The sequence below is a fragment of the Rissa tridactyla genome, chromosome 3 (assembly GCF_028500815.1).
Source record: "Rissa tridactyla isolate bRisTri1 chromosome 3, bRisTri1.patW.cur.20221130, whole genome shotgun sequence".
Classification (NCBI taxonomy): domain Eukaryota; kingdom Metazoa; phylum Chordata; class Aves; order Charadriiformes; family Laridae; genus Rissa; species Rissa tridactyla.
Genome location: NC_071468.1, coordinates 39034724 through 39057690, shown reverse-complemented (window position 1 = coordinate 39057690; position 22967 = coordinate 39034724). Strand labels below are relative to the sequence as shown.

Sequence of the window (22967 nt, the reverse complement as noted above, 5' to 3'; positions counted from 1 at the left end):
TAGGAAAAGAATCCATCCCGAAAGTGTAATTAGGAAAAGCCTCCATCACGAGATGCCCAAGATAGGCAGGCAGAACCGTTATCCAAGCAATTATTTTATACCTCTGAAGGCAAACCCACGCCAACGTGGCACGCTTAGACCACCGCGTCCAAACACAAACGAGAAACAGGCCATGCAATATATTTGACCGGTTAAACCCCACTGCATCCATTAACTTCATACAAAGCTCTCTAAAGGCACGATACCAGATTTCACCTAAGACCGACATGCTGTGAACTCTCTCTTCTCCCTGAACAAGCTGGAATTCAAACTATTCAGGCAACCTATCAGAGCTGCATTCATGCCCCACGTCGGGCGCCAATAAATCTGTCGTGGTTTTGGCCGAATTGGCCAATGGCCGGCGACAGATGCTCCCCCCCAACCTCTCGTACACGGAGAGGAGGAGGAGAGGTAGAGAGAGATTTACGAGCGTAGGAGAAACTAAACTGCTTTCATGAAATCCTAATAATAAAATAAAAAGGGAAATAATGAAATAGATACAGTCCATACAAAACTGGACGAAGCTCCCAGGATGACATCACCGCACAAACCTCAAATCTCAACTTCTCCTAATTCCGAGTGTTCCTGCAGGCAGGCAGGTGACGTTACAGAAGGCCTAACATAGCCGTTTAAGACCAAATTCAAGTCTGCCATTCTGATTTGCAGTTCCAGTTCTCAACGTAAGCAGTTTGAGCAAACTCTATAAAACTGCAAGTGTAATCACGGTCTGTAAAGCCTTTAACTGGAAAAATCACTAACTACAGCCCACCTTACTCCATCAGTCCACGTGGGGTTCGAGTTCTCCATCCTGGAAGATATTCTGGGTTCCTTTGCTCGTAGAGGAGGGAAAACTGATCATCCCGGAGATGCAGAGGGAGCTGCTAGGGGTGCGGTGCGAAGGCTGGGTCTGAGAAAGGACTCAGGAGGAAAAAAGACAAGATCCTGGGAGGGCACGTAGCCAGGACAGCTGACCCAAACTGACCAAAGGGATGTTCCATACCCTCTGCCGTCTGCTCAGCTACAAAAGCTAAGCGAGAGGAGGAGGGCTGGGGGGCATTCCTTATTACAACGCTTGTCTCTGAAAATTACTCTGAGGTGTAAAAAGCTCTCCGTCTCCTTCAGCTGCATCACATTCAACAATGTTTATTGACAGTCAAACAACATGCTAACTATGACTCTGTAGAATCCTAGCTGTATGGACGATCGCCCGATGGATGTCCTTCACTTTATCCTGGTGTTGCCGGTGCTGCTTCTGAGGTTGGTGACTTAAGCGCACTATCTTCCATCACCTACAGTTAAAAAAAAGCCTGTTAATGCAATAGTCATTACCAAACAGACTGACTTCACACTCACACAGATGAAACTGAGGACAGTGAAATGCCGCTTTTCCTTTCAGATCACTGCTGGGTGTAAAGTCAGAAACATACAGTGTACTCTCTGCTACCGATGACAGCTTCTGTGTTTAAGGGACGGAGAAGAGAGTGTTCAGTGTACGCCATCGCGTGCCCCGTTTCTGGTATTTCTGTTCCTGACTACGATTTGCCACCACTCCTGGACAAAGTGAGCAGTTTTACAATGCGAGCTGTAGCCACAACTGGCAGAAATCATCCCATTGCAGTACTTCCTGCACTGACGACAAATGCCCACACGGCGACCCACTCTGCATCTAACAGGGTAAAAGGCAACGATGAGAGAAAAGCTGGAAGTTCCAGTCGGCAACACTTTGTCAAACTAGCCAGCCCTCACATCCGACAGCTCAACCCTGCACTTCAAGGAATCGCTTGGACTGCCTGAGACAACACAGTATATTCTAAATAGCTCCACCTCGTCTCTTCCCGTTCCCTGTGCTGAGCAAGTATTCGTTCCTTCTAGATCCACGTGAAGATACTCGGGGTTTTATGGTGAGAACAAAAGCAGTAACCGTTACTTATTTCCAGGGACTCGGATGGTCGGGATAATTGAATCCACGTGTAAAGACCTTTGCCCAGCCCTCTAAGTTGCAGTGCTAGCCAACAACGGCAGAAGGAAGCAGCCCCTCAACAGCAGTCTCCATAGAATCAGCTTATTTTCTTGCCTCCCGCCTCGTCAAAACTTGCTAAAGCGATATATTATTAGCAACACGCCATGCTTCAAAACTAAAGTCAAGAAATACTAGTCTGCGTAAACTTTCCTTTTATGCTTACAAATCTACGAACAAGAAAGCAGTAAGCAGTTTGTCCTAAATTCAGTGAGGGCCCACAAGCCAAAACCAGGCGCTTACATCTAAATCAGTACCCACCAGCTATAACGAAAGCAGAAACACCTTCACTGCACTGCTACGGGAATGACTGCGGAAGCTTTGTGACCTGCTGCCTTCTTCCCATCCCAAATTTTCCATTGACTCCCATGAGGGATTTGCGTATTCCCAAGTCCAGCCCCGTCTTCTCTACAGTGTTGTCCTGAATCCCAAAGCCGAGATGAGCTGAATAAGTGAATGCATCTAAGGTCTCTTCTTGTTCCTGTCTCTAGTGAGGGACTGGCGGGTGCTGTTGAAACCCAACTGCTTGCTCTCCTGTTTGGATCTCAACAGGTCCCATTTTAGAAACATCCTCAATTTTAGAAACATCCTGCTGAAGAAACAGCACGTTTAGCAGCTATAAAAACGACATCATCTTTAAAATCCACCTTGTGAGAAACCGGTTTTCTCCTTCATTCCTGCCCAGGATTCTTTAATTCTGGACAATATTTTCGCCAGAAAATTTGGTCTTTGACGCACATTTCCTGCTTTAGCTTGTTTTCTTACTGGAGTTAATGGCTTTGGTCTTGAGACTGTAAAGCAAGAGGGGAAAAATTTCAGCCTGGTGTCATCCAAGTGACAGGGAATTCTCCCCTCTATTTCCCCCCGCTAAAAGTTACCTTCTCTTGAGGCCAATGCAGGCACATGGTAAAGCTTGGCTCTCTCTACGGCCAGCTGCCTTTCAATTCGTGGAAGGATCTTGCCATATTGGGCTAATAGAGAATTTCTGGCAACTGCTCTGTCGGTCAAGCGATGATCGCCGTCGTTCTGATGAAGGAAAAGCGCAAAGCAAAAGCTTAACTAATTACAAGAAGTTCCTTGCACAGACCTCTCCGGGCTATTTCGCATTAGTGAGCAGATTTCCTCTACGGGTGTGGGAAAACACCTCCACTGCACAGAACAGCGGCAAGTTCTACCCATCCGCACACACCGATTTCACCTGGTACTTGTAGCAAAGTGGAAGGAAGACTGGAATAGCAACAGAGCCTACAACTTGAAGTTAAAACAATGCTGGCACTCTGCAGAACCTTCTTCTGATACACCTGTTATCACCTGCAATTTTCTGATATCACCTGCAATTTGCAAACGACTTACTACATAGCAGGCTTTCCCTTGTTCTTCCTGAAACGCCAGTGCCCTGAATATACGGGACAACTGGAAATTACCCTGGACAACATGATGTGAAGATTAAAACAAGCAAGAAAAAGCGACCTACGCACACCACCTGGCCACATGACAGTTTTCAAATGCAGGACCTACGACTTCCAAAACCACCTTAGAAGTTTGAGTCACTGGAAAACTATGATTCCAGAAAACGGCAAACGCGTCACAAATCCAGAACACAAGTTCATGTAACACAAAATGTAATCTGGCTATTTTGAGAAATAGAGGTTAGACAAGAATTTTTGTCATAAAAGCCGTGAAATGAAAGTTGCGGAATTGGAGAGCACACTGTAACTCGCAGAAATTAAAAAAAAACAAACAAAACCCACAGAAATTTAACCTGTGGATTGGCACCTAGCCTGCTCTCAGCTAGAAAAATACAGTTGCGTGCAAGACACAAGCGATGACATACAACCTACTCGTCATCCCATAGGAAGGAGTGACACAAACAACTTCCAGTAATCTAAGCCACGCATAACATACGTATCTCAATAACGGAATGGTAAGATTGGCTGATGGGAAAGATACATGTTTATTCCTCAGATGCAAACAAACTGTTCTCAGTGGGGTCAACAGTGGTGTGTAACATTTAATTTATAGCTTCATAGAGTAGCTTTGGAGTAGTGACGTATATTGGTCAACATTTAGCTTCAGCTGTAACCAAAGGTGTAGAAACTTGTTCCGAGTGTTTCAAAGACTGGTATGAAAAAAACAAAGCAGGATTTTTATTGAGTACTATCAAAACCAGTTAGTAACACCCAGCAGAAACGTGCACGCTTGACAGAACAGAACTTTCACGCTTACCATAAGATTTACATTCATGGATTGATTCAGCTCTAGTGCTGCAATGTAGTTGGCACGCTGCAGATGGTAGACTAAAAGGAATTCTTGATTCTGAACACCGGCACTGGTCCTTAAAAACTTCTCCAAACGCTCCTATGAGAAAAAAAAAATCATTCCAAAAATCTGTTATGGCTCTGCCTTTTCTCTTTTCAAAGAGACGATGAACATTTTTCCTTGCTCCCACTTACTTGTTCGGTGTCTGTGAAAGGCAGCTTCAGCAAGTCTTCCATCAGGCCCATCTCACGGCACATTTCGTACATGTGTTTTAAGAGGTCTTCTAAGTTTGCCTGAGCGGCATGTTGGTGCAACAGACCCCAAGCCTCCACCATGCACCTGTAATTAATTTTTCAGACGTAAAGGGATGTTAATAGCATAACCAAAGAGATGCCCCAAGAGTCTTGTACTCAAAGTTTAAAGGAAACTTAGGGGATGATGATTTCTATTCTTTGTTCTCCATTTTCACAAGATTTGCGTGACAAAATGGTGGGGTATATTTCTTTACCTATTGGAGAGCAACACAGTGAGGAGAAGCTGCACTTCCCCGCTGCTTGCCGTGGGTGGCCTCATCAGCTGGATGTATCTGAGGGCTTGCCCACGCTCCCCTTGGCACAGGAGGGACTGAATAATTCTCTTGTGTTGCCATGACGCGGTTTTGATTGTAGCGGGATGAAAGAGCAGGGCCAGTGAATTCTGTACAAGTTAGAGATCGGGTTTTAAAATCATTTTCTAGATTATAGCTTTGTACTGCAATGTATGTCTAACTCAACTCTACCATACTTACTTCGTAATCATTGTGATCTAGAAGCCAAAAACCTTCAACAAGCTTAACAAGTCCCCAAGGCATGCCAAAGGCAGTTGCAAAGGAGTCGATTGAAGTTTCTGTCTCACTCGGAAAGGAACGCTTGATATCCAGCAGCAAGTAAATTGTCTGACATCAGGTATCTCATTAAGGCTAATCAGTTTGTAAGACCAAAACTTTATCACATTACCTTTAGAAAAACATAATGAAGTAAGAATATAAAAGTGGTAGGAAGCAGAAAATACATTCAAAACATTGGAGCATCCAATGCTCAATTATTACAGCAAATAAATTCCACAGTTGGGTTTTTCCCTCATGTCCAGCGTCTATAAAACAGTGTAAATTGTGGCATCCTTACAGTACAGCTCAGCTCCGAATGATTAAAACTGGATTTAAACCAGTATGCGGGTCACTCATTGGTAGCGTCATTTTCTCTTTCTGACGTCCGTTTTTAGGGACATCATCTAACAAGACAGCTCTGGGCTATAAGCGTTTCTAAGCCCCTTGCTCTCTAGGCTCCCCTCGCGGGTTAGGCAACAAACAGCAAAAGCAAGGCTGTGTATTTCAGCAGCTTAAAAATTAAGTTTCTGCCCCATGACTTTTCTCTTCTCCCTGTTGCTTATTCCGTGTGCCTGCACTTTCAACGGAACCAAAGCAAGCACTGTGAGCTGCGCTGGAAAACCCGTGATTTCAGCAAAAATCCGGTACTGGTAAACCACTCTTAGAAATCCTTTTGCTCTGAAACAGAAATTGTTTTATAACCCATCATGGGTGTTTTAGAAAATTTTAAACGGTGTTTAAATTTGGAGAAAAACTAAGGACATTTTATATCTTCAACCCTTATTACTAAAACTGTTTTCTCCCTATCGGAGAAGACTTTTGCAACAAAACGTTTAAGAAAAAAGTCATCAAAAATCCACAGTACAAAGAAATAAAACAGCGCTTCTGTCTACAACTTAACGCTAAACTAAATGTTTTCACTTGCATCGTCTTTGAAGCATAAATGAAAAAATGTCATGAAACAGGTCGGCGACCAACACTGAAGAACATTTATGTGCATCCCCTGAAGGTGTAATCAAAATAACTAGAAAGGATACAATTGCGTGTTTGCAGTTTTCTTCAATGTTTTCTAGCAAATAGAGATCCAGCAGTGCCTGAAATGAAAAATTAAAAGTTCTGAAAAAACGCCTGTCTTCCCTAAATCATTGGCTTTTGGGTGGGGTTTGGCGGGGAGGGCGGCCGTTTGTTGTTGTTCTCAGTGAACAGGACACTCACATGCAAACTGGCAGGCGGGTATTTCCCAGTTCCTCCTGCATCTCTCCGCCACAGCTTCTCCACTTGGTCTCCTAACTGGGAAACCATTCCATCAACCATCAAGCAGTCCGAGTCCCATCTTCCTCTGGAACAAAAGGTAGCAAGGATTTGGACAGAGTTAAACACTAATTCCAGCTTCCCAGTGTGACGGCTTTCCTCCAGTCTTCTGCTGACTGCAGCCCTGCCCTTTAATCTCCCGATGGCACAAAGCAGAAAAAGGACACTAGAGGCTCTGTGCTTCGAAGGAACACACGAGCCTGTATGTAAGTTACTTGAGAAGTAAGCCAAGGAAGATGAACTTTGAAGTCAATACCTCCTACCCTGCAGCTTCCACCTTAACTCACCTTGCAGCCTCTTGGTCACAGTGCCATCGCCGAAGCTTGGTCAGGTCTTTATTCAGTTTTCAGTACAATTTCCAAAGAAAAACCTATTATCGGCTAATCCAAGGCATGCCGCCTACGTGCTAGGCAGCTAGTCCAGGAAAGAGAGCTGACGTTAGCAAGTGCCTTCTATCCGACAGCCAGGAGAGTGCGAGGCGTGCCAACTCCATGTAACTCCAACCATCTTACGAAATCACACCACGTACTTGTGAGAAGGGGACTTAGGCCAATACAGTTATGACCCTCTATTGGTCATGTGGTCATAATCGGTCATATGGAGGTGACTGATCCTGTCCTAATCACGTGGCCTTTTTCAGTAGTCAGAAATTATACACATTAGCCAATGAATAAAGTAGACTACCGAAAAATGATGATACCAACCAGTGGTACTAAGCAGAGGTAGATATCAACATTTTAACACAGGAAAGTAACCTCTCTGTTCAACAGAACACACGTGTCACTGAAGTCAAGAGTATTGCTGGCAGCGGCATTACGCATAGCCCATGCAACTGTTGAGATAAAAGCCATTCCCTTCCACTTCTGAATTTGCCGTGGAAGGGTTCTAGAGTCTTCCTCTAACTCTTACCTTGATAAACGCTCAAGTTTCTGTCGGTGACCAGTATAGTAGCTCTCAATCAGAGGATAATTGTAGAAAGGTCTCGACAAACGCGTATCGTCATCTACAGGCAACAAAGTAGAAGCAAGTTAAAGCAGTCATATCACACTTGTAAACGAAAATTTTTGCCTAAAGAGACAGAAGATCGTACAAGCTAAGCATCAAGAAGCCTCCAACTCTGAAAGAAGCCAATCCTCTTTCTGCCTTTCCTAAAAGAACTCTAAGAGACAAGACTCAATTCCTTCTTGCCCCAAGTGCCGTTTCAAGGTTACAGTTCACGCAGCATTCACAACATGTAGGGTAAGCTGAAGTTCACTATAAAAAAAACCACCCAGTTCTCAAAGGGAATGGTTTCTAAACATGCCACGTGAGCATCTGTGAGACAATTAAGGCTGACAATGGAATTTATAATCCATCCAACTAAAGAAGGATTTCCAAGGTGTACTTTCTCCTCAAGCAACTGATAGAAAGTTCAAAACATGCAGGTAATGCTCTCACTGTAAAAACAAGCATTCCGGTACTTGTTGTTTAATAGTACTTTGTTTAAAATCTCAAGTAGTTCAAGCTGTGGACACAAGCAGCGCCTTGACGTCAGGGGTCCATTGCTATCCCTAAAATCCACCCAGGAAAGAAACTGCCTGCCTCATTCTACGCTGTGTACTTGACAACCCAGCAAAATCTCAACTTCACCCACAGAACTTCAGCACACCCTGCCACTGAACCAGCACGACTTCTTCCTGACGAAACCGTTACAAAAACATGGCTAAGCATGCGTTCGTGGGAGTCACTCACTGGATGGTCGCCTTCTTACAAACGTATGACAGGTCACGCTTACCTAAACCCTCTGGAAGGAGACCGGATCGACAGAACCAGATGACCACTCGTGCATACAAAGAAATGAGGCCGGTTACCGCTTGCTTATTTGTCACGTCTGCAAAACCTGAAAAAAGGCAGGAGATGATTAGCGTTATGCAATTCTGTTCATTTTCACAAAACTCCCTTCATCCTACTAAACCAAAAGTATAAAAATAGCACATTAGAAATCTTTGTCTTTGCGTTTTTCATGCTGTATCGCTTTCTTATTTGAAGAAAAAACCCACTATCACCACCAAAACAAAAAGCAACCCCTATAAAGAACTAAACTCACTAAAGGCTAAAATAAAAAAAAAAACAAAAAACCCAAAGCCTGAACTACTAAATGCACGCAGGAATAAGACATCTGTTTCTCACGTAGCAGAGATTCTTCTGATAGCAAAGGGATATTCTTTTCTTTTCTCAATAGGCCAAGAACCATTTCTAAGAGAAAAAGCTGTAGAAACTCAAGTAACTCACTTTGCATGTTACTCGTTTACGCTTCCTTCGTATTGTTTAGCAATTTGCAACACAGTGTCTGCATGCAACTAGAACTTGCTAGCTAAGAATTCAAAGGAATAGTTTTCAGCAATACCACATTCGGTTGCTGTAATTTCAGCCCAGTTGCCTACAAAGCTTCTCTCTGAATGTAGCCTCCCCCACCCCCTTGCATGAGCTCCACCATAAACTGTTGCCCTGAACTCAATGCGTGTTTTGTGGTGGTCCCAAGCGCTCAGCTTTAAGCCCCTTCTCCCAGCTAAATGTGACTGTCTTCCAATCCTCAAAAACAACAAAAGCCCATGTTGCCACAATTCCAAATCTTAATAAAACATACCAAAGATTTTGTAGCACTACTACAAACCTTTTTCAGTAAGCTCTTGTGCTTCTGTGAGAAAACAGTTTAAGACCGTGCTAAGGTTGCTCAAAAGCAACTGGCAGCGCTGGAGAGACCGTAATGTCTGGGGGTCAATGAAGTTGCAAGAGCCATCAAACAGCGGAACACCTTTTCAAGAATAAATATTAAATCGTTAGCCGACAGAGCAATTCCAGAGTTTCAAGGCGCACTTCAAGGACCGCGTGCAATATCCTATAGCGGCGTATTACTGAGGAAGCTCAATCAGAAAGAACGACTTTAGGTTTGCAGAATGACTACACTAGTACTCACAGATTTGGTCAAATTCTTCCTTTGTAGAGATCACTTGGTTCCATGTCCACTCAAGAACAAACCGTAAATTACCAGCAGACCTTGGCTGCTCTTTAAACAAAGAGAACAAAAAAGAAATGAATCAACAGGCTCCAACTCAAAGAGGTACCACGTAAAAAAACAACGTTCGAAGTATTACCTTCAGATATCCAATGTTTAATGCATCCAGTCAGAAGTCCCACAGAACCTGTCTGGACAGCAGCTGACAATACTGCTTCCAGCTGCTCCTCCTAAACGTAACAGACAAACTCAAATGAGAATCTTACCTACTTGCACTATGTGAACCATCAACAGTAAATGTTTCTTTCTAACTGTATACTCATTCAGACATCACAAAGTCAATCAGGACACAGGCCAGGAACGCCACGTCCTTTCTCTTAATTCCAGCCACAGGCTGGACTGCCCACTGCTCTGAGGAACACATTAACACACTTTTCCTCTGACATTTCAACTTACTGCAGCCTAATTCTAATCTTTCTTCGCATGCCTCTGCATTACAGTCTTCACGTACTGAGTTCCAACTTACTACGTCCAGAAACATCCTCTGCTAATACGCGTTACACATCTGTGCATATAAGTTTGCCATCAGGAACGCAGGAAGGGGACAGGACAAACACAACTGTGCAACGTTTGCATGGAAACAGTGAAGCTACGGCCAAGCAGCTTTCTAGACTATGAAGACATGAAGCAGTTCTGACACTCAAAACGGTACGTTGGAATTTTGTAACGTGACAGAAAAGAAGCGAAACATTTACGTCCTAATGGTTTAAATGTTAGGCTCTTCAAATACTGTATTATAGTGTAGTGGTAATCCTTACAAGGATAAATCACAGGTATGCACAGACGCGCGATATTAAGTAGTAGCTTATCTCAGCTGGTGTTCTCGTACTTCTCTCAGGTGAAAGGACCCTTCATAAGTTTTTACTTTGGTTTTTGGGATGGGATTTGTTTGGTTGGTTGGGTTTTTTTAAACACATTCAAAAGTATCTTTGCCCTCTAGGCAAAATCATGACATTCAAAGCGACTTCTACACATGTAGAACACACATGTGATATTGCCATCTTTTTCGGAAAACTGGTTTCAGACAAGGAAACACACCATTGGCCAGCTTGCCAAGAAATTTCTTTGAGCTACCACACTGTGCAGAAGCGTTCATGTCCTAACACACGTCCACAAATGTGGTGACGAATGCAGGAGACAGGAAGAGGAGGGCAGCGGGAAGGCTGCTCTCCCCTTCCTGCTGATTGCTCCAGGGAAAGGTTGGTGCATTGCAAATGGAAAACCTATGGCAGGGGGAGTGAAGTCACTGTGGTGGCATAAAGCACATAGAAGGTAGCGAGTGTCATGAGATAAAGGTGATTAAGGTGTTGCAGCTGCAAGAGGGCAGTCTCAGAGGAGCAAATTGGGCTACTGCAGCACAAGGCAGAGGCTACAGAGGTGAAGATCCGCCCGGAGAGGATGCAGAAAAGCCTACCGATGAAGGGAAAACGAGGGCAAGCCGTGAAGAAATTGCCAGGGAGAGCTGACAGCAGTAATCCTTTACCACAGCCCACTTCCTTGGAAGCAAATGATCACGTACAGTGCAGCAAGCCGACGTCTGCAAGAGCTCGCATCCCAGTGAGACGCCCCCATCGTCGGCTACTGCACTGAACCACTGCTTTGAGAAACTGACAGGGATGGGGGTTGCTCTGGGGGACACATGCGTTATGTTGGGCATGACCAGCACTGACTGCACGCTTCCTTGTGCGCATCTGTGTGTGGCACCGAATTAAGAGAGGGGTCTCTAAAGACAGATCTCTTAGGGCTGTTCCCAGTCAAAGTCACTACTTTGGATCTAAGGATACGATTACTTCTGCTAGCTCAGGTCAACACCTGTATTTCAAATTGGAGTATCGTGTCTTGTAGCCCCTCCAGCCCTGTCAGACCAGATGGATGTATTTCCCCCTTGATTCCCTCATAGGCACTCACCTGACTCAAACTGGATGGCTGGACATCAACTGGTCTTGGAGACAGCAAGCCAGCTACAAGACACCTATTGTAGCTATCCTGAATGGCTTCCCATATCGAAGGGCCAGATTTCTTCAAAAAATTCAAGGTCTGAAACATCAATCGAAAACCACAGATTAAGACAGCATTGTTATTCCGTCACTACGCTTCTGGATAACCTCTAAAAGGAAGAATCTAAATGTTCACTGACACCGTCAGACAGCCTGAACCACTAAGATGCTTTAGGTTAGCAATCTGTGTAATTAAGTCTTTTCTACCTTCTCTGTCTATACACAGGCCTTGCTCTTTCCCTCAACACTGACACAAAATACATTCTATATAAGCTAAGCTAACATGCAACTTCACGCTTTGGAAGATCCTTTCTATGCCTATTCGTATGGAAGCCGATTCATGTTGGAAACATTTAGTGAGCTGAAACTTCACTCAAAATTATCTGTCACAATCTGTGCCGTGGCTCAGAAGTTATAATTTGGCCGAGTTTGGGAGAAAACAAAATTTTCACTCCTCAAACAGTTATGTGATTTTTTCATTTTCTCCATTCCCTCCTTTTTCAAAAGAATTGGGGATCAAAACTCTAACTCAAGACTATGCAGGCAGTTCGACTGAGGGGCAATAAAGAAGTAACACCTTTCCCCGCCTTCTACAGTGGTTTTGTTCTTGCTCCTGGAGCAACGTTGCATTCCTTTCTAGACATTCAATCCCCGATCGTGCTTCAAGAGGAGACAACGGCAGTTGTACAGTCCCAAGAGGGGACCTAAAACATTACCATTTGCATACAACTGGCGACAGGATACAATTGCAACTATGCGTGTGGACGGGCAGGATGAGCGTGAAACGGTCCCTAACACGGAAAGCAGTGCAACAGAAAACTTAGAAAAGCTACATCTCCTGCCACTCGCAATAAAGATACAGTAAAAGATCACCTCCTTCTGGAAGCCGGTGCAAGTCATGTGAACGACTCCGGAGGTCAGCAAGCACGTACCATCTGCAGAAACAGGGAACGTTTGACAACCTTCCGTACTCTCACAGTTATGGCATGACCAGTTTACATTTTTTACACACCGGTATCTAGAAACATATAACTGAGTGCTTTGAGCTTCAGTTCACAGGCATTTCAGGCTATAACCAGCACCACTTCACCGCCTACATTACAAAAGCACCAAAACTCAGCCGGCTGTCAGATATGTTCCACAATAGTAAATACCTTGTCAGTACAACGTGATCAGAGTTGGGTTTGTGGGCGACTGGGTGTTTTTTTGGTTTGGTTTGGGTTTTGAATGACAAACAATGACTGAACAAGAGAACCAATGAATGGCATTTGACCTCATTTTAAGCTTATCACTCTCAAAAGCAGTGAAATACCTACCAAAGTTATAGTTGCCTGGATGAAAAAACTGCTCAGGTGGTGGATAAGAAGGAGGAACTCCCCGACTTAGACTCCGCTCATGGACCAGAATATCCAAAAGGAGCTTCGGAGAAGTCACGCTCACTACAGTATCCAGCGACCACAGTGCAAAATAGGGGCACTCATGAGGGAATTCTTCCGGCCTTAAAGAAAACAAGCGCGTAAGCTAAATGCCGACATTCAAATGAATTATTGGCAGGCATATGGAAAACTACTGAAGAAAAATCTACCTTAGTGAATCTGGCATTTGAGCAGAATACCAGCGATTAATGTCAAATACACCCAGGTAAGTAGATGGTTTTCCCTGACCGTACGTATTCACTTGCCAACTGAAGACTGAGACACTGGTGTCAGGAGACGTGACTGTAAAAGACAAGACATTGTTTCTGACTTGTAGAAAATACGATAGATCCGATATTTTTAAAACACCACTTTCTATTTTGGCTTCATTCTGTTCTGTCACTCGTGAAACACAACACTTCCTAAGAGTGATTACAGTACTTACGGAATAGCAAACATCTCTGTGATAGGTTTCAGTCACACTGCCCCTTTTTCTTGTCCCCTCGTCCAGATCACTGGTCAAGATACTAAAGAGAAGTGGCCCCAGTGCAGTGCCCTGGGGAGCACCACTTGTGACGGGCTACCATCTGGATGCAGATGCGGACATCGGTTTGAAGAAGGGAAAAAATTCTGGTCACATTCCTAAGCAATGGAGAGTTTGAACTTCTTGTTCAAAGATGGCAGCTGGAGGAGTAAAACGACTGACCATCATCATACAAACGGCCCCACCATACATCGCGATAGCATGTCAGCAAGCATAAAATAAAACCCACTTTTTCCCTTAAAGAAGTCCCACATAACTTAAGCATCCATTTTTTCTTCGTAAATAATCCCAACAATCTAGTCTATGCAGATAGGCAAGACTTTCAGACTGTGGGGACAGAACAGCATTCGTTGCTTAGGTTCCAAAAGCACTTCTTTTAAAATCACCAAACACGGACATCAGAACAAACCTTCATTTACGCTATCCTCTCCGTCAACGTCGCTGCGGAATTTTTCGACAGTCTGGCAGCTGATTAATTTAGTACTCATCTGGCCTCTCAAGGGAAAGACTCCACCCGTGAGATCTAAACTGAACTTTTCGCCACGGTATTCCAAACCCTGGGGGAAAAAATCAGAGAAGAGAGCAAAGGTCATTCTAAGATAAAAACATACATTATGGCTAAATATGAGAGACAGTCTAACAGAATAGGCTTATTATACTGTGTATTTCGCATGAGCCTATTTCTGATGGTAAATAGAAACTATGCCTGACATGCAAGAGAATGCAGTGTCAAATCGTAACGGGTAAGTTTGGCTGTAAAGGCTTTGCACTTTTTCAAAATTTAGAATTTCCCTAACATTATTCAGATCTAAACATGTTTTGCAGAATTCCTTGCGACATCCAAGAATGTTCTTTATAAAAATAAATATATCGCTACAAAGAGATATCTAAAATGATGCAACACACATGCATGCAAAGCTCTTTGCTCCATGTCTTGATTGCAGAACTGATGAAGTTAGAGAAGCCCCAGCATTAGAGCAGCTAAAGCTGTCAAGAGGTATTTTCTATGGGCACACCACCAGAGTGACCGTGCACCCCTCTCTAGTTACTGTGAGAACTTCATACTGATTAGCAATCTTCTTTCAAGCCACGTAAGCTATGACAGCTCCTCCTCTCATCTTGTCAGAGACTAACGGGTGAAATATCCCTCAGCTCCTTCACCAAGCACAGCCAACAGCAAAAGGGAAAACCAGAAAGGACACGGGGTGCACGTGGCCAAGGCTTTTAGCATCACGAATTACTACACAGTAAACAAACTAATTTTGAGATACACAGAAACCCCGGCACGATTGTGGTGAACCTCTGATAGCGCCATTTTTTAAGTAAGCGTGAAGTGAAATACCGTCTTTCCAAATACAGCATTCATTCAAACTGTCTACCATACAACACATGAATGGGTGTACTGGGGACAAATAGCAGCTCTATAATTAAAAAAAAAAAAAAAAAAAAGAGGGAAAAAGAAACCCAACCCACACAACCCATAAACTGATAACGCCACATTCTACCCAAGTTTCCTAAACTTGCAGAGCTCTGAAACGAACTGGCATGAAACCACACATTCCCGTATGATCTCATAGGATACATCTAATTCACCTAATCTGAGAAGAGGCGAGCTTTCTCTTAATGATTCCAGGAAGTGTTACAAATAAATATGAAGGTTGTCTAAAAAGAAAAATTAAATAATTAAAAAAAGTCTTTCATAACTAAAAAGAAAATGCTTCTGAAGCAAAGCAGTGCATTTTAAACTTTCCACGCCGGGCAAAGTCATTCTAAGGAACTCCATTGTATGGCAGATGTTAAGTAATGACTCCATTGACTAGCAAAACACAAAAACAAGTTTTCAAACGAGATGCACTGGTCAAACTCTGGTATCAAAGTAGAGAGTGTATACTCTGCCCATCCGCAAGCATTGTGCAGAACGAGGGTAAAGATGCGCTCTACGATCGTGATTTGATGCACCAGATTTAGCAACTGCTGCGACAGTACAAAAAAGGTCTTTGGAAGCATTACTTAAACATACCTTTCTGTTTAATTACTTAAGCAGACTTAAACCAGCCTTGAAGGCAATGGAGACAAGAGTTTGACACGCGTATAGAAAAACACAGTACCACATGTTCCATAAGTCCTATTTGTGACTTTTACCATGACACACAGTCAAAGAGCTTCATAGCCTCAAACCTAATTCCTGGAACAAAAAGCACTGCTGTATTGAAAAAGTCTTTTGAGCTCCTATGAACTCTATCCAATGAACAAGGATCAACAGTAGATTCCTCCTTCTTTACTCAAACTTGGCCTAGCAAACGGGAGACACTTAAATTTTCTACCCCTGAAGATGGACAAGAAACTTGACTCAGACAGCCATGCAGGCAGACAGTCATGTAGTACTAACCAATCTGTGACTACAAGGAAGTGTTCTGAGACTAAAAGCATCCGCTGTGGAGCACAGGTCCCGCACATCAACAAAGATAAAGAGATAGCATCCAGCACACGATGAATCACTGGAAGATCCTTCTACTTGGTCACCGTGATAGATAATGCATTTTAAAGAAACACCACCTTTTCCAAACACCTAACCTCTCTCTATGCAAAAGCAACAGTGGCAAATGAGGAAGCACCTTTCCTACACATAAGCAAAACACTCAAAATCTAAATTAATCCAAAAAAATCAAAAGGCACAGTCCCTACAAAAACCAGAGTACCACGATACAAGAGTCACCCCTGTTTCGTTCCATAGCTATTGAGAACATGCAAGAGAAAGTACCAAATCAGGAGGAAAGACTTGCTCTGAACTAAGATTACTGTCCCCTCAAAAAGATTTTGGAAGACTTCCAGGCGTACAACTGAATGGAATTACACATCTAACAGATGCGCCTTGTCTCTGTTAGCTATCTGAGATACAAGGATACCTCACATCTGTATTTTAAACGCATCCTCTTGGAGCCAGATCTAACATTTAGGTACACTCTTCTGACCAAATTACATATTTTCCTGGCTTTAAGAGTAGATTGAATAGGTCACCCAGCCAAAAAGAAGAACAAGTTATCTTTACAGCTACTAAGTGTCAGGATCAACACTGAAGAGACACTGTAGGTGCATTTCACGTGAGAAGTCCGGCTGACAAAGCTCTAAGGGAAACCAAGAATATAAAACTGAAGATCAGCAAAGAATAGAGTATGACTGTATTTTAAGAAAGGGAGAGAGACAGAAGCTTATTCAAGTCCCAAGCTTGGTTAAACCAAGCGATTCAAGGCCCAATCTTCTCTTCCTACATGCCATTCATTTGGTATTTCAGAATAATTTTATTTGCAAAAGCCGCGTCCTCTTCAGGAATTTCATTTATACGGGCTCTTTGCAGATGAATCTAGCTGGAACACACGACACTGCAGTATAAAATGGTATGCCTTCTTTCCAAAAGGTATGGACAAAGGCCGTGCCCAAGAAGACTCAGCAAAACATTATTATTTTTTCAGCCAGCTCTGAAGTTTGATGGTAAATCTCACCCCTGTAACTCAACTGATACTCCCTTAGAGAAAATTACTATTGTCTGCTTTTCCCACGCATGCACCTCTTACCTCATACATGACTTGTCCTGAGGCCACGCGTTTTCTGTCACCAAACGCTAACTGCAGCAGGTGTAAACTCACCACATCACCTTCACTGAAAAAGGGATAAATTATGAAATTTGGTTACAAAGCTGCTTTATAGTCCTCATTGTCGTGTTAGTAGACCTAGACGTTTTCTTAATAGCATGCTCCTGCTGAAAAGAACACCACCTCTTCCCAAAACATGATCATCGGCCACATTTAGCCACTGAAACATGAAGGAGGGCGTTTTGACACTAACAGCTTCAGGGGCAAAAGCCAACCGTACATTTGGAAAGCTGTAATATGTTGTATGGACTAAGAATTGTTGGAAATAGTTCTTCACAATGAAGAGTTCTCCATCAAAACTGCTTTGAAGTCAAATTTTAAAAGACTGCCACTCTACCAACAGCTGAGCTGATGGAATCGCTTGCTGATGCAGAAAGAGAGATCTCTCTGCCCTTCCCTTACCACCAAAGTTCCCCTCCCCCTCTTGCACACTCTGCACCCTTCCAAGTCCGATTTGATTCAGCAGAACAGCAGGAACCCATTGGCTTTTCTGCTGAATCGTTTTCTGCCCGGGGAGCTGCACTGGCTCACCAAGGCTCCACAGACTGCTGACGCTGGCACAAGGCCATCGGCAATACTGTCACCGCCGCCTTTAGGGGTGGCAGGCTGTTGTGTGGGCACATCTGGTGTTCTAGATCTGCAGCCTCAACTGCTCCTAGTGGTATTTTAATACCACGGTGTGACTATCAAACAAATGATGAAGCGGTCATCGAGGAACAAAAGCAAACCATTTGAGAATGCGAGCAGAAGAATATGGCCACTGTTGCTTTGCCTTCTGACAGAAGGCAGGAACTAGTAGGTCCCTCTTCACGTCTGGTAAATCCTGTAAAAATTGCATTCTAAGTTTAACACCTTCCGTACCGGAAAGAATCGCAGACACACAACAAATACACATGTTCAACTGTATGGGAACAAATATCCTTAAAAAAAAAAAGAATTAATTCAGTGGCTGATAGTTAAAGTTTTTATTCACCTTTCCTGCGTAGACTGAACAGCCCACAAGTAGCAACAATTGCGAGGATCATTCTCGGGCTCTTGAAAAGTGACAGCATAGACAGGAATCCTCCCTCCTTCAAGCTGAGAGTGGTGCCTACAGGTTTAGGGGAAAAAAAAAGCAAAACGAAAAAGAAAACAAAAGGTGAGCCTAGTGGCCCAAACACAGGTAGTTTCTCGTTTCTTGGACTACGTCAAGCATTGTTCTTCCTGACTTCTGAACCTTATTTGTACCTCCACACTCTACTCTTGCCACCTAATTATTCCTCCACTGTCTATTTATGCATCCAACAGCTTCTGGGGAGTCAGTGCAGATCTGCTGAAGTGAATCCCGACCAGAAGTTAGCCAAATATTTCAGGTGAGATTGCTCTTTCGGCCAAAGCTGACATGCAGGAAAGAATACATTTTTCAGGCACAGGTCAGCTATTGAGTTTTCATGTCTCACTAGTTTCACCCTGGACACTTTAGAGAATATCGGCACCAAAATCACATCACTGACATACTTCAGCCTTTCAATGGATGCCCCAGTTGCAGTAACCGGTTCTGAAAACCCCAGGAAGCATGCTTTCCACAGTTCCTCAATCCACAGGCACAATAAGGAAAACAATCCTAGTCCACTGGGGAGAAGGCGGACCACTTGATCCAGGTATGACTGAAAAGTTATGTCAGAAGAGGATTTCTGAACGTGCCAAGATTATACTCATACTCATGTCAGTCCCTGAAAAAGTTCTCTTTACATTCACATACTTCCTTAAGCAACAAATCGAGAGCCCCACACCTCCAGGCATGGCCAAGTGTAAAGGCCTACTTACTCTCTCTTCAAAGTTTTCATATTCCAGAGCGACAGGTAGCCATCCGAGAAACCCACAACGAGCTGGTTGCTTCTGCTTATGTAGCACAGGGCTGATACTGCTGTTCCGGAAGCATTTTGTAGTTGAAAACAGAGACGTCTCCCTTCGCTGGTCACAGTTTCTCTTCTTTGTGCAACTTCAGCAGGATTTTTAGTGACAACTTCTAGATCTACACACACAAAACCAAGCAATAAATGAATACGTTATGCCATTTAGGCTGCATTTTAGGCACTGATGTGACAACCCCTATCATCTAATGCTACCGTGCCAGGCAAAATAGCCATTTATGCAACACTTTTTTTTGCCATTTCCATTATGTATGTCTTCAAAGAACATAAGAACTCTCGGATAAGACAAGTATTCTCACTCACATTTGAAAGCTAGGTAAAAACGTAACCTTAATAACGTAACCAAATTCTTCCTGGACTCTGAAAAGCAGGAGTCTGGGCCTCGTGATGAAATTTGAAGTGGCAGCTCGTGTTTGAAGTGGCACCAATTTCTGAAGCTGCTGTTGTAATAGCCAAAACGGTGTATGCAATCTGAGTACACCTATTCGAGATTTCATTCATCCAAATGCATGGGTGTTGGTAAGTCGGGTTTATTTTAAAAAACAAGCCCAAAATTTGCCCCAAGTCAATTAACACAAGCAGAAGAGCATTCCCGGGAAACAGGGCTCCTCCAACACAACTTCCTACCAGGCGGCCGCACCGGCTCATGTGGCAAAATTCCTACACCTCTCTGGCAAGAATCGTAGTGGCACAGGGATCTTGGTGGGAGGGGGCATTTACAACACTGGGAGGAGCAGTCAGACACTCCCAGGTTTAATCAGGTCAGGACTATACGATGTCAAACTGCCACCTGTAACCAGTCGTCAGAAATGTCTGACACAAGGGTCTTCAAAGTGGGATGCATACTGTTTCGTTAGAAGACAGAAGTTTTCTTGCGTTTAAATTCACGTGGAAAAACTGCAGGCTCACCCAATGCTTCGATATCATTCTGAGTGCAGGAGCAATCATCCAAACTAAGGTCAACCAGAAGGAGATGGCCAGCATCTGTAGCCACTGCTGCCACCCCAAAGAGCCATCGCAGACTCTGATGGAGGTGCTGAGTGCTCACGCTGGGTCCTCCGTGATTCGCTATGGGTTCTATAGCGGTTACCTACAGGAAAACTACAAGTTACTATTTGAGCTCTTTGACAAGCTCAATAGAAAAAGTAAATCCAGGAGCATCAAAGCATTGTTTGCAATTAGATCAAGAAAAGAGACAAAGACAAAAAAGCCCCGTACAAAAACCTGTTACTGCCTTCCATTTACTAGATTTCCTGCGGGTAAGTGACTTAACTTCAACTTACATGGGGCATTCTATTAGTACAGCTTAGCAATTTCCATTTCCTACTTCGCAGTAATTAACTGGAGGAAAACACAGAAAATCAGTTATACGCAAGAAACTTTATCGTATTCAAGGGGCTTAAGACAGACAAACACAACTACATCGAGGTCTCCCACCGCTCACAGCCCACCAGCACCGCGATACAGTCTATGCCTTCTTTGACAAACAGGCGTTAGGATAAATCAGGGCTCGAGAGTCAGACGAGGCAGCGGCCAAGTTGCATGGGAGACACACCATTTCCATGGGAGTGAAACGTATTTAGAAAGCGTTGAAGGGAGAGACCAGCTTAGTAAAATTCACACTAGTCCGCATTTAGAAGAAAAGTAACAACCACATAAAGGAAAAGAAGCTTTAAATGCACACCAGCGCTTTCACGAATGTTGAGAAAAATGTTAAAAGCCAGCCTAAAGCAGCAGCTTCTCAGATAAAAAGGTGACTCCACCTAAAGGAGGAAGCGCACGCTGCTCTTTCACGTGCCCAGCAGTCTGCACGCAACTGTCTCACAAGGCGAAGACAGACCTTTCAGCACACGTTGCAGCACATCCCAGGACAACACTGACTGCTAGAGCAGAGACACGAGCACACGAAGACTCCTGCGCTAAAGCTGCACGTATTTCTCTCTCTCAGTGACCCCAATACGAATGCTTACTACTAGTCATCACACTGTAGCATTACAAACAAACAAAACTCCACCTGTATTCTAGCAAGTCAAACCAAAGCACCTGATGGAAAGCTGGCTAAGAAGTTAGTTAGTTAGTTGTTGCAGATTCTAAGATGATAAAAATGAATCTTCATGTTCTATTGACTTCCACCGATTCTTGTTTACATTAAGATAATGAGGCTAGGGGACACACATCATTTGAGTTTCTGGGTTACAGAAGACAGAAAACATCAGCAACATTACACCAGTGTGTCCCATCTACACAAACACACTAGTCAGAGAGCAGAGATTCAAGGACTGCAGGCTGAAAGGTGACCTCCCAACAATCTGTCAGATAACTCACTAGAGGCTCTTTTTTCCTCTCCTAAGTCAACAGAAAAATGTGTTCTCCTCAGCCTGCTTGCTAGGCTGAGATTCAAGGCAATGTGTCGAAGTCATTTACAGCACAGCTATGGAATTCTGAGCCATTTTAAAGACGGTATTTCTGATGGAAATCAAGCAATTAGGGCCAAAAAAAGGTGCTTTTCAATGCCTTTTTGTGGAAGGAGAGAATCAGGTAACTTTGTGCTCTACAATAAAACCAGAAAACTTGTTTTACTCTCAGTAAACTCAAACAATAATGGCACATTAAGCCCAAGATTTTACAGCAACACCGTCTTGACTGGATACTCTCAAGTGACAGGATGTTAACGCACAATAGAAAAAATACCTCCTACAAAGAGACGCTCCAAAGCTTGTCCTAAAACAGGCCTACGCAGCACCTAACAACATCAAAGCTTCGTTTCTCCAATTAAAAAGTACCTACCCTCCCGGGAAGAACAACTGCTTTAACCACTCTTGAGAGTCCAAGGTCGTACAGACAGAGAACACTTCCCTCTGCGTCTTCCAACCCAACCAGCAGTCCAGTTCTCTTCTCCCAGGAAAACTCCTTCACCACACGAACAGTGGGAGGCTGTTCATTGACTCCACTGAAACGGTACGCAGAGAGCCGCTCTCCTGTCACAGAGTTCACCACCTCAAGGTGAGGACCACGTGCCAACCACGCCAGGCCGTTTCTCCCTGTGAGAGAAAAGAAAGAGGACTGAAGCAAATGTCCAACGGAAGACTGAAAACAGCTGAAAAAAAATCACAGTGCCTGCCCCTTTCCTTCAATAAACGTACCTAGCAGAGGAAGACCGACCTACCTCATTCTAGTCAATGATTCAAAATCACCCGTTGAAATCCCCAAGCAATCCCTCCTAAAATTAACCACCTTGTTATTTTGCATTTGTACTTGTCATTCCCGCACCGAAGAATCTGGGTTGTTTGGGATAAAGATTACAAGGTCCTGATCGACAGCCTTTATACCATATTCGCCTTGGTTTTGCTAGAAATGATCTAAACGCATATGGGAATACAAGTCTTGGAGCGTAGAGGAAGAATTGAAGGCATTTTGTTTCACTGAACTACTGCCAGCCCAAAGGAAGTATGAGCTCAATTCCTGCATTTACACTCAGGTAGATAGATTCTACCTGGTCTTAACAGAAGCCTAGACCTCCAGATAGGCACCCAGCTCTACTGTCACATCACCTGGAAAGTCCACTTCAAAGTTTAACTACACTCACGTTTTAATATTAGCATTTGTCATCGCTGAAGCACCCTTTTTGTTCTCTCTCTCTAAACAGGATGCCCCTTAACAGCACCAACCTGACACAGCTGATACGATGACCTGAGGCTTCAGGTAGCCTCCAGGCAAGAACAGCTTTATACCGAGACCAAATTTAAAGGAAAATGCTCACCTCCAGAAAACCTCCCGCACAGCACAGAGCCGAGGGTTCCCTCATCTTCCCCAAGTGCCTGAAGAGTCACCTCTGGAAACTGCAGCAGACTGCTCGTTACCTCAGCTGTTAGGTCTTGCATTCTTCACTGTAAATACAGGAA

The 22967-nt window shown here is 43.7% G+C and overlaps 1 protein-coding gene across 1 annotated transcript; it reads right to left on the bottom strand.

Moving 5' to 3' along the window:
* Positions 1-2579: 2579 nt before the first annotated feature.
* Positions 2580-22967, bottom strand: LOC128907326 (protein ELYS-like). The gene is made up of 24 exons (XM_054196057.1): positions 22826-22967; positions 21853-22106; positions 19975-20155; positions 18959-19166; positions 18126-18242; positions 17075-17159; positions 13912-14059; positions 13129-13261; positions 12860-13041; positions 12417-12478; positions 11455-11583; positions 9626-9716; positions 9448-9537; positions 9145-9285; positions 8266-8370; positions 7401-7494; positions 6396-6519; positions 6218-6274; positions 5103-5249; positions 4824-5011; positions 4510-4654; positions 4283-4414; positions 2935-3082; positions 2580-2847 (listed from the first exon to the last, which is right to left on the bottom strand). Exons 1-24 carry the CDS (start codon positions 22944-22946, stop codon positions 2693-2695), a joined length of 3237 nt encoding a protein of 1078 aa, XP_054052032.1. The 5' UTR covers positions 22947-22967; the 3' UTR covers positions 2580-2692.